The sequence below is a fragment of the Eptatretus burgeri genome, chromosome 10 (assembly GCF_056783735.1).
Source record: "Eptatretus burgeri isolate ZD-2024b chromosome 10, Ebu_testis_v1, whole genome shotgun sequence".
Lineage (NCBI taxonomy): Eukaryota > Metazoa > Chordata > Myxini > Myxiniformes > Myxinidae > Eptatretus > Eptatretus burgeri.
Genome location: NC_140970.1, coordinates 99356283 through 99368702, shown reverse-complemented (window position 1 = coordinate 99368702; position 12420 = coordinate 99356283). Strand labels below are relative to the sequence as shown.

Here is a 12420-nt window from a genome sequence, read left to right as displayed (position 1 = left end):
CTTTGTGCACATTTCGACGAACTAAGTTTTCTCATCGTCGTCTTCCTTCTCCCTCAACCACCACTCTTCCTCTTTAAACCAGGTCTTCGCTGCGCTACTGCGGCTCACCAGCGTCCGATGCTACTGGGGTCTCGCATTGATCGTTGGTGCAGCTTATGAACTGGCTCTGCTTTGTTTTGGCCTCAAATCCTTCGTCCTGCATGGATGGGCAGGGACGGGCGATCGCGCAGACTTCATCAGTGCCAACAGGGAAGGTCTTGCTTCCACCTGGGGCTACATGGCGCTGTACCTCGGTGGTGTGGAGCTTGGAAGGTGGCTGCGATGTGCCCAGTGAGTGTATCATTTGGGGAAAGTGATATTGATCGTGGTTGTGTGGAGCAAATTCTGCTTTGGGAATTCAAGGAATTGGAAACATGATCTGCTGTTTTCACTTGGATTTTCAGATGTTTATAATGAACACTAGCCTTGATATTGTGCAAATAAGGCATACAAAGCGTTTTTAAAGTCTGTTAAATCCTCCTTTGGTTAATACAGGCAATTGTCAAAAGCTGAGCTAGAACGACACACGATAGAGTGCAAACCTCCGCCAAGCACAACGGTTTACGGTTTGTATCCCACTGATGGGCCAGATCCGGATCCGGACCTGAACCAAAATCGAAACGATTCGTCCTTGCCACACACCCATCGTGTCCATCAAGTTTTATCCGAATCCGTCCACAACTTTTTTGAGATACCATGGTATGGATTGATTTTGGCCCTGTCTCTCACTACTGAATAATCACTTTAAAAATTCTCAAATCCAGATGTTCACCAAAATCTAATCAATTTGTGCTTGTAACCACACCCAACCTCTCCACTAAATTTCATCCAAATCAGTCCACAACCTTTTGAGATATCCTGTACACAAACAGACAGGAGTGAAAGACATACCCTCTGTCCACCTTCGGTGGCGGAGGTAATTAACTGCGGCTGATAAAGTAATTCCATTTTCCATTTCCATAATCGCAGAATATTACTGCAAATCCCCATGAATAAATCCCATGAATTGGGAATTCTCCCAACTAATCTCTTTCTTATCTCAAAAAAAAAAAAAAAAAAAAAAAAACCCAACAATAACAACAACACGCTCACCTTCTCCCGATTCTGCTACTTCTTCTTCCTCTTAACTTCCTCCTCGTCTTCCTCGATTTCTTTTTTTTTTTTACACTTCCATGACCTAATCTGTTGAACTCTCTCATACATTAATATTAACAACAAAAACGATCTTATAATGCTTCATCTTCCTCTCTCACACATGTGGTACTCTTTACTGTTTCACAATGCACTTCTCTTCTGCTATTTTAACAGACTGCTCTCATTTCGACCTCTCCTTCATTCCTTGCCTAAAAAATCCAACTATTACAGCGCTTCTTCTCTCCATGCTCTGAATTCGCCTTCATTGCATCCATCAAGAATTGTGTTAAATCGCATCTCTGACCTAAAACTTTTAAAAACCACAGTTTGCCATGGATGCTCGCTTTCCATCAACCATTCTTTTTCCAACTTCAGTGCCAACTCACCCCCTCACCCCTCACTCTCACTCTCAAAGCAACCATCCCACTCTTCTCCCTCCAAGCCTCCTCTCACCTCTTTCAAAAATTCCCCCCTCACCTTTCTCCCACCTTTCATCCCCCTCACTCTTCCTTCTCTAAGTTGCCCCCCTCTCATCCACCAACCTGCCTCCCTCCACTGCCCTCTCACCTCCATCTCTTCACTCCACCTCCTCAAATCCTCAACTGCCATCTTCCTTGTCTCTTGTCCCCCTCTCTCCCAGCACCACAGAGCCTTTTCTCCTCCTCATTCGGCCCCCTCCCCTCGCTATTCTGCAATACCCCACACTCCCTTCAGCAACCCTCCTTACCTCCCCCTCGTCCCTCGTCCTACCCTCCCCCGCCCCTCCACCTCCTGCACCCAAAGCCTCCTCCCTACCTCTTCATTAAAAGTGTGGACCTCAAATATCCGGGGCCTTCGCTCAAACCTTTCAGATCTTTCCATGCAGGTTGCCACTGACAAACCAGACATTATCTGCCTAACAGAAACTTTCCTCTCCCAAGACGTGTCTGACTCCCAAGTATCTCTCCCTGGTTACTCCCTCTTACGGTATGACAGACCTGAGCCTCGTCCTGGTGGAGGTGTTGCTCTCTTCATCAAAGACTCTATTCCTCACTCTCCCTGCACTGCTCTCACTCCCCCACACCCCCAGGAATACCTCTGGCTTCGGCTTCCCCTCCACTCCCACCTCATGTTTATATGTGTACTGTACCGTCCACCGAACAGTGATGACTCCATCTACACCTCACTCTCCGAAAACATGGACCATCTTCTATCTTCTCATCCAAACTCTCTCTTCCTCTTATGTGGCGACTTCAATTGTCATCACGCCAGTTGGCTAGGTGTGGGTACCTCTCTCACCTGCCATGGGACGTCAGCAAAAGCTTTCTGTGACTCATTGGGACTGACTCAATCGGTCAACTTCCCGACCCGGATCTCAACCAATGGTACTCCATCTCTTCTGGATCTGATTTTGACAAATTTCCCTGACAATATCTGCTGCTCTTCCTTCGCTCCAATTGGTTCTTCTGACCACGTCCTTGTTAAAGTGGACATCTCTCTGGCTGTCATCAGAGAACCACCTCACCGCCGTCGAGTCTGGCATTTCACTCAAGCCGACTGGCAGGGTCTCCGAGCAGCCATCAAACTTACAGACTGGTCTCCTATCACTACTTTCTCAAACATCAACTCATCCTGGGAATTCTTTCAAAGAAACTTGCTCTCCCTCATGCACAGATTTATCCCCTCTCGTGTTCAGTTGTCTTACCCTTCCTCCCGCCCTTGGTTTACTGAAGCTTGTGGCGAGGCAGTTGTCCTGAAACAACTTGCCTTTGCCTCATGGAAAAGCAAACCCAACTGAGGGCAATCTCAGTTCTTTCCACAAAGCTCGGAACAAGTGTGTATCTACCCTCAGGAGAGCCAGAAAACAACATCTTTCTCATCTCAAGTCTGAACTCTCAGACCTCTCTCCCTCCTCAAAATCCTGGTGGCGTTTAATCAAATCTGTTTCTGGTGTATGTTCCCCCTCCATCCCTCCCTTACCTCAAATGGCCGCACTGCTGATTCCACACGTGATAAAGCTGAATGTCTAAACTCGGTGTTTGCAGCTAAATCTTGTGTCCCAAACCCATCACTATCTCTACCCACTTTACCCAGTCGCACCCAACTGTCCCTGGACTCTGTATCCTTTTCTCCTGACAAGGTGGAGAGCTTGCTTTCAAACCTCGAGTCAGATTCTGCAACCGGGTCAGACGGCATCAGCCCACGTGTCCTCAAAGCCTGCTCTTCTGCTCTTGCTCACCCTCTCTCTGTTCTATTCACCCTCTCATTTTCCCAAGGTCATCTGCCATCTGCTTGGAAATCTGCTAACATCACTGCCCTGCATAAAAAGGTGCAAAAACAGATCCCTGTAACTACAGACCAATCAGCCTTCTCCCAATCATCAGCAAGGTTATGGAATCCATCATTGCTTCAGACATGAAATCCTTCCTCTTCTCCAATGGCTTGATTTCCAATCATCAATTTGGTTTCAGACCAGGTCACTCTACCCTGGATATGCTGCTACTGCTCTCCCATCAATGGATGGAGGTCCTCAATGCCAGACAGGAAATCCGAGCCGTATCCCTGGACATATCACGTGCTTTTGACACAGTCTGGCACCCTGCCCTACTCACCAAACTCTCTTCCCATGGTATTCAAGGCCATCTCCACTCATGGCTCGCAGACTTCCTCTCCTGTCGCAGTCAACGTGTGGCCCTAAATGGAGTTCTTTCATCCCCTCTTCCTGTGCAGGCTGGAGTTCCTCAAGGTAGCGTTCTGGGCCCTGTTCTTTTTCTGGTTTTCATCAATGATCTCTCGGACTCTCTGGAAAATCCTCTATTTCTCTTTGCCGATGACTCCACCCTCTGCCGTACCATCTGTCATCCCTCAGACCGGCAAGCAGCAGCTTCTTCGCTCACTGCAGATCTGGATAAAATCACAAACTGGTCCAACACGTGGAACATGTCTTTCAATCCACACAAATCTCACACTCTCACTATGTCTGTTCGAAAGGACCGTTTACAAAACCCCCCCATCCACTTTCTCAACAATCCTCTGGAAGAAGTCTTTTCTTTCAAGCTTCTGGGTCTCACTATCTGCCATGACCTTTCCTGGGAAAGTCACATTTCCAACCTTGCCTCAAAAGCCAGTCGCCGACTGGGAATCCTCCGTCGTGCAAAGTCCTTCCTCGGCCCTCTTGAGCTCCTGACTACTTACAAAGCTTTTGTCCGTAGCCTGATGGAGTACTGCTCTCCCCTCTGGGCTGGTGCTCCTGCCTCCCACCTTTCTCGGCTTCACGCTGTCGAAACCAGGGCTTTTAAGATCATTGGCATCTCCCGCAATGAAGCTGAGTCTTTGGGCCTCTCACTCAATCACCGCAGGTTGGTCGGTGGTCTTTCTGTCTTCTACCGACTCCTCTCCAGCCTTGCCCCCCCTGCTCTCTCTGCGATTTGTCCCAACCACATTTCCACAGGGCGCTCAAGGTCCGCCAACAACCCCCTTCTGGTAAAACTACCAAAATCACGAATCACTGCTCATCTTCACTCTTTCATTCCTCTTTTTCCCGCCTTTGGAATAAACTTCCTCACTCTATTCTTTCCCATTCTTCCCTCCAGGCCTTCAAGACAGCTGTTCACCACCACCTCTTATCTTCCCCCATCCAAATCCTCGATATTTTCTACCCCCGATAATCCACCCATGCCCACTTCCTTCAATTCTCCTGCTTTCCTTCCTGAAAGTCCCTGTAATGTCCATCTTCTCCTCGCCATGTTCCCCGTCCCATCCCCATCCCTCTCCCTTCCACAGTTCACCTGTGTCTGTTCCCCAATGTTTTGTCCCTTCCACTCCCACCCCTCTTGTCTCATGCCTCCTTGCTGTGAGTTGTGTGTTAGCTCTCATACGAGCCTCGACCAAGGTATACAAAAAAAAAAAAAAAAAAAAAAAAAAAAAAAATATAAGGTGCACTTTTTTTTCTAAGAAAATGAAGGCAAACTTTGAGGGTGTGCCTTGTGCCCAGGTACAGTGTTGGGATCCATCTTGTGCATGGTACAGAGGTGGAGGTGTGCCTTATGTCTGGCCACAATACAACACGAGTTTTTCTTCCTTTGATTAAGCTGTAACGCAACGTGCAAGGAATTCATTTTCATTAGCGTTGTATTTGTGTCGATAAAATGCATTCCTCTTAAAATGTGCTTTTTTTTAACTATTGTACCAGGTGAGTCGGCCTAAGATGATGCTTTTCACCATACACGAGAAGATTTCTTCACTTCTGCCAGTCTCTTCTCATTTTACCATTCTTCATCATGCCAATACGACAATATTACTTACACAGCAGCCTTAACGGCTCTTTATCTGCAGATATGCAGAAGAGGTTGGCAATGGAGCAGCCAGAAGGAAGTTCAATATCGGTGAGGTCACTGTTTGCAGCTGGAGGGGTGAAAACCCAAGTCTAGATGCCATCCACAGAGTTGAGAAGGAGCTACGAGGGAAGATAACCAAGTGGCTGGGGATTGAGAACGAGCCGGTTGGGTGGATTAAACAGAAGTGGGCAAAGGGTAATGACGTCTTCACGACAGCTGTGCATCTCAAGGATAGGACCATTGTTAACCAAGCCGGTGCCGAGGATTTAGAGCTGAACGTGAACTAGGCCAACAGGTTTATGGCATGCCATAACCTGTCCGTCAGGAGACACACACACATCACCCAACACCTACCGAAGGAGACAGTTGACAATGTGAGCCCCTTCCAGAGATGCATCACTGGCTTTGTCGGGAGCAAGGCTGCTCACTAAGCTGAATTGGAAATGTCAACAATACACTTGACATTCAACTTCCGTCGTAATGCCACGGTGATCATAGGATCATGAAATATCCTATCGCCTGCCTGGTTGTGAAAGTCCAAACTTTGAGCTCACTTCCATTTCCACATTGCCTCGCCCTCCCTGTCTTTCCCCCACCCCCCCTCCCACATCTCCAAATATCAAATGACCTGCCTTTTCTCATTCAATCATACCTTTACCTCTAATCTTTCAAAGTGGCAACTCATCTCACTATAGTTCACGGACCGGCGTTTGTGTGTTTTTGTCGTGCTACTCAAGTACATTTCTGGGCTGATTGCATCCAGACTTGCTACACAGGATCAGCATGACCCCCCCAATTCATGTATCGGGTGTTTTTATCTTTGCCGGTGGTCTTGGGGGACAGGGTGGAGGAGTGAGAGGGGGACGCAAATTCTCGATATAAATGTGTATTGTGTACCGCTGCCTCCTGGTGATCTGAGGTTTCTTTAAAAAAACATTGTATTACAAGTCCCCATCATTTACAGTTCAGTATTCCTGTCCCCACATTTTCCAGTGCAGTGAGGTGTTTTGAGTTGGAGGCAGTCGGTATGTTTTTGCTTCATGCACATAACCCGGGTTGTTGTTTTTTTGCCTATACACTGCCCAACTAAAGGTATGCGTCAGAAGAACGTGTTGTATACTTGCAGCAAGATTGCCCATAGGGCAGGTACTCCACTAGTGTGCGCATCATTCGAACAAGTTGATGCCTTTATTATTTGTTTTTGAAAAATTTTTGTATATAGTTCTCTCAACATGGACAAGTAGCATATGATCACTGTGTAGAATAAAGACCTCGTGTTAATCTGCGTCGGCAGACAGGTAGAAGAGTGAACCTGTAAAACAATGGATGGAACCAACAGGATATTGATTGAGGTATGTATGCTTAGTACTGTGGGAAGCAAAGAGAGCCTGATGTTTTTGGCATTTAAACCTTTGCCCTCTTTTGCTCTAAATTCTGATTAACGACGAAGGGTTAATGCCCGAAATGTCAGCTTCTTGCTTCCCACCTGCGGTTAGCATATCTTGATCGATCTCCTGTTGATTTAATCCATATGATCACTGTGCACTCATAAAGGGGATGTTGTTGCAAAAAGGTGACGGTCTGTTGCTATTTTTCTATTGACGATTCATTTGGCAGAGGTGATACATTCTCATCATGTGCACACATCATCCAACACTTTTTTTTTTCTTTCTTTTGCTGTTTCCTTACATTATTTCTGGACAGTCGGGGGAGTCCGGCATTGACCTTCTGGTTGTGGAGACTACTGGGCCTTTTATTCATGAATGCTGTGTTTTGGTCTCTGCTGTTCATCTGCCAGATCCTCGTTGACCCAGTGTCCCGTCGCCTTGCTAATCTTGCATTCCAGCTCTGGACGGTCGGTTACTTTATTTCCTTGATTCAGTAACTTTTATTCACTTTGGTTTGTTTGTTTATGACGATATATGAAGGAAGTTAAAATGGCTGCCAAATTAATGCTACATTTTTTTTCCCTGTAAGTTGTATGTTCCATTGGGAAGGCACTGACAAACCACCCAATGTAGTTCCTTTCTCACGATGCTGCTTTGGCAGGTCCTGATACTCTAGAGAGGGTGTTGGATGAATCTGCCCATCCATTGAAGTCCACTAGCTTCTTGACAACAGCAGAGAAGCCATAATAATAATAACTGGAGAGGTCGGAGAACGCCTTTGCCCACACAGTGTTCAAATAGATTAATCAACTGAATTAAAATAAAGACTTTAAGGGTCGCGGAAAACAAAATCAGGAAGTTTGCCGCTGTCGATGCAGCGTCTATTACACCACCTTATTTATCACGTTACATGATTACTGTACTTCATGCCTGTTGTGTGTGTCCTTGATGGTGTCTTTAAAAGCAGCAAGTTTCCTGTTTGAAATGATTTTCAATTTTGTTTCATTGCCAGAAAAGCAGACAGAGTAAAAAAAAAACTATCTCACTCCTCTCTGCGCATGTGCGATCGGGACAAATTCAAAGCCAAAATACTGCGAAACAACAGGTTTGTTTTCCGATTCGTGTTCCAATTAATTTGCAAAATAAACAGGAAAAAGAGCAATCAGAGATGAAAGACCCTCACCAGGACTTTTGTGTAGTGCATTTTATATGGTGTTTGGATACTGGTGTGTTACGTATTTAAAAATGAAAACATAGGGGCAATACCTCTGGACGCTCACCTGGTAGAATAATGATACTGGGGAGGAAGTCAACGCGGCACAGAATCAGCAAAATGTACCGACCAAGAATTTATTTATTTATTTTAAATAGCATGACCAAACTTTGGGTCATCAGGGGTGATGAAGGTTGTGGTCAAGTTTCAATGAAGTTATGTGTGTGGTTTTGGAAAAGAAAGCAAATACATATTTTGGGGGGCCACTACCTTCTACCCCAAGACCACAATTTATTTTTTTACTTTTTTTTTCTTGTTATTATTATTATTTTAATGTCGTGAACAAACTTTGGTACATACAGGGTGATGAAGGTTGTGGTAAAGTTTTATTAAAATCGTATGTGTTGCTTCAGAGAAGAAGTTGCAAGTATTTGTGGACAGACGGACGACGTGCTATCCCCTCAGCCCCCCGGAACTATGTTCCAGGTGAGCTAATAATGATAGACATAACTGGAACTGCCACTTTTTATAACTGTGGCAGTGATGACCGAGTACGAAGATGTCCCGCTTTGATTGGACACCTAACCTTGATCCATGACATTATTAGTCAGTTGAATTTAGAATGGGATTAAAATAAATTTGATTCAAATCAAATGGAAGACCAAATAGGTACAGTCCTGCATTGGAGTCATCAGAACGAACCCAAGCAAGCAAAAAGCAAAGATGAAGTCATCAGGAGGAACCTGGATAGAATTAGCATTTCAGCTGCTACTCCTCTACCCTCAAACCCATCCAGGCACAACCAAGTAAGCCTTCTTCAAAAAATTTTTTTTTAATCTAAAAATTAAATAATTCTGGCTGCCACACCATGCGTCCGATAACGTTGAAATTTTTAACATCTATTCCCCGTCCCTACTATATCCTAATTGTGAAGTTTCACTTCAATTGATGAAGAGGTTCAAGAGAGAGAAAAAGAAAATAAGATTTTTGCTCAATCCAATATGGTTGCCAGACCATGTGACATCAATAATTATTTGTGAATACCCTGGTATCCCCAAGGCTTGTGGAACATTTGTGTGAAATTTCCCCTCGATCTATCCAGCCCTTCTGGAGAAGAATATTTTTTTTTATAGATTTTCGGGTAAATCCAATATGGCTGCCAAACCTTGTGACCTATGACGTCATGTGTGTGAACATTTTGTTCCTCATGGATAGACGGTCAGACTTGTAAAGTTTCTTCTCGATCCGTTCAGCGATTTCAGAAAAGAAGAAAAGCCTGATGTTGGCTTCGTGGTTCGGGTGGCTGACTTGGGATCTTCAAGTCCTGAGTTTGAGCCCTGTTTGCTGCTGAAATAACACAAGGTGGGGTTGACTCAACCTGTCATCCTTCCGAGGTGAAATGAGTGCCAGTGTACTGGTATTGGAGCACAGAATCAGTGGCATAGTCGCACCCCAACAAAATTATAGCTACCCGGCAGCCACGCTGCCATACCCAAGAAGAACAGATGTCTGAAGGTTTTTTTTGTTTTTTTTTTTCTTATTAAACAATATGGCTGCAGAATCACGTGACTAATGACATGTTTTTATGCCTCCGCATCAAGGGTGCCGAGGCATTATGTTTCCGTGTTGTCCGTCTGTCCGTCCGGATTTTCATTTATGCGATAACTCAATAAGCAAATTGTAGAATTTCATCAAACTTGGTAAAAAGGTAAAGCAAGACAGAGCAATTAAGTGATTAGATTTTGGGCCAGGTGTGATAAAGGTCAAGGGTCAAAGGTCAAACTTTGAAATTTTACTGTTTACGCCCTCACTCAAATATTGGACAGAATTTCATCAAACTTGGTACAAAGGTAAAGTAAGACAGGGCAATTAACTGATTAGATTTTGCGCCAGATATGATAAAGGTCAAGGGTCAAATATGTCAACACTCAAGTGTTTGTGCGGGAGAGCGGAGGCATACCCGTCGACTGTGCGCAGTCAAATTACTCCACTTTTTTCTGTGGACCAATATATCCCTAGATGAACTCAAAAATTTTCATACTGATCAGATCTAGCGCTTTACATATGCAATTATGACATCATAACAAAGGCACCTATGACATCATCAAAAAAATCACTTGTTTCCCATAAGGAGTACTTTGCATGTGCCAAGTTTCAATTTTTTCCATGGAGCGATTTCGGAGATACAGAGGTCCAATTTTTTTTCCCCGTTTTTCCAACATGGCTGCCACACCACGTGACCTATAACCTCATAATTATCATTCAAACATTCTCCATGAGTAGTCGTTCCAATGGCAAAAATTTCATCTCAGTCTGACATGCGTTTACGGAGAAAAACACTAAAGTTCTGTACAGACAACAAAACGGACCCCTCCTCTGGTGAGGGCAGACATTCAATTGAAATCAAGTTGTTCCTCAGTCATAAACTGACGTTTGTAGACAGACAGATCGGCAGACAGACAGAAGTGAACCAATTGCTCAACCCCGCTTTTTGTTCCATTGTGTAGAGAAATCCTGACTTCACATCAATCTGAGAAACAGTGCGCTTTGTGATGTGAAGCATCAACCCAGCAATTTGTAGTCGGGTCGGAAATCTTACCCAGACGAGGAAAACTCGAAGTTAAGTGCGATACCTGTGTACCATCCTGTCAAACCTCTGCAGTTAAAACATTGCAGAAGGAAAAACATTAATTGGGAGGAGAAATCCATGATGGTTTACCCGATCGAACCCATTGTTAACTAGAATGGGTACTCGGTAGAGCGCATAACTTCGCCTCTGCTACTTTTTTGTTCTTGGCATGAGAGGGGGGGGGGAACAGAACAGTGAACATTTTGGTGTTGGTTTCATGCAAATCGGTTTTGATTTGACCGTGTTATGACAAAAACCGCATATTGTGAAAGGTCGTGACCCCACTGACCTTTGACCCCCAACCGCGAACAAGGGTAATGACGTAATTGTCATGTCGCCCATCACAAGATTGGGCAATGAATTCTGAACATTTTGGCATTGGTTGCATGCCAATTAGATCAAAATTGACCGCGCTATGGTAAAAATACGAATTTGACCTTTCCGTGACCTTGACCTTTGACCTGATCGCTCCCAAAATCTGATCAAATGTTCCTTGGATAATAACCCATCATGCCACCAAATTTCAAGCGATTTGGTTTAATACTTTCTGAGTTATGCGAATAACAAACAAACACACACACACATATTCACAAATAAATAAATAAATACACAGCGACCAATACATAACCTTTCGCAGAATGCGAAGGTAATAAATAAATACACAGCGACCAATACATAACCTTTCGCAGAATGCGAAGGTAAATATTGTGTGTGAATTGGTTCTGAATTTGTGGGATGATATTGAGATGTCATCTGAACAAATCCAATCCTTGCTGCACTTAGCCATTTTAAAACGCCCTATATACATTCACTAAGTGCAAAGGCCTAAGCAACCTTGAGCCTGGTTATTGATGTACCCTTGTAAGAACACTAGCTGCTTTAGAAAGGGTCATGTCTGTATTACTTGTGATAATGAGGTGATGGTATTCAATTGGAAAAACAAACAGGAGGAAGGTCGGAGAAAAGATAGTCAGTGTTAGAGATGATAGGTTGGAAAACGATAAGACTGGTTAGAGAGGAGAAGAAGATACCCTCATATGTAAAACATGTTGTACTTCAGTTTCATTTGTGAAATGAAATTCTCAAATTCAGGTGAAATATCTGTTCCTTCCAGTTGGCCCAGGGTTCGCTGCTTCTCTCACTCTTCCTGCTGGTGGACATAATACTGGCAGGTTTGCGAACACTCCTCAGTCATTTTCGAGTTTCACCAGGCAAGCACCGGAAGCCTGCAAATACAGATCAAGGTGTGGCTATTGTGCTTGCTTGATAGTATGGTGTTTGACATTTGGTAGTTCTTGGTGTGAATCGAAATAACAAGGTTTTGTCACAATGAGCATAATCATAAAAAAATGAATTGACAAACAGAATGCTTTTTGGAAATACATCAGCTCACTATTTGCAAAAAGCCAACTGGACTAAAATAAACAATATTGAAGTACATCTTCATGACTTATCTTCCTGACTGACTGTGGCAGGTGTATGTGGTGCTTGTGAACCGACAGCGACGAGAAGTCAACATCTTGGGATCTGTCTGCTGGATGCCATCAACCGCAATGCACTGTTATTTTTCCTAATTGCCAATCTTGGAACAGGCCTAACCAACCTGGTACTCGACACACTTTCGACACCATCGGGACATGCCTCAATTGTGCTCTTCATTTACATTTGGGGCTTGTGCCTCTGCATGCACTTACTGCAGTC

General features: G+C 44.3%; 1 protein-coding gene across 1 annotated transcript in view; it reads left to right on the top strand.

Moving 5' to 3' along the window:
• The window catches only part of PIGW (phosphatidylinositol glycan anchor biosynthesis class W), a 31849-nt gene that overhangs the window by 15036 nt on the left and 4393 nt on the right, over positions 1-12420 (top strand). Inside the window, 4 exon segments of the mRNA XM_085899600.1 lie at positions 83-330; positions 7194-7344; positions 11834-11963; positions 12195-12418. Of these exon segments, the coding sequence (XP_085755726.1) occupies positions 83-330; positions 7194-7344; positions 11834-11963; positions 12195-12418 (753 nt within the window).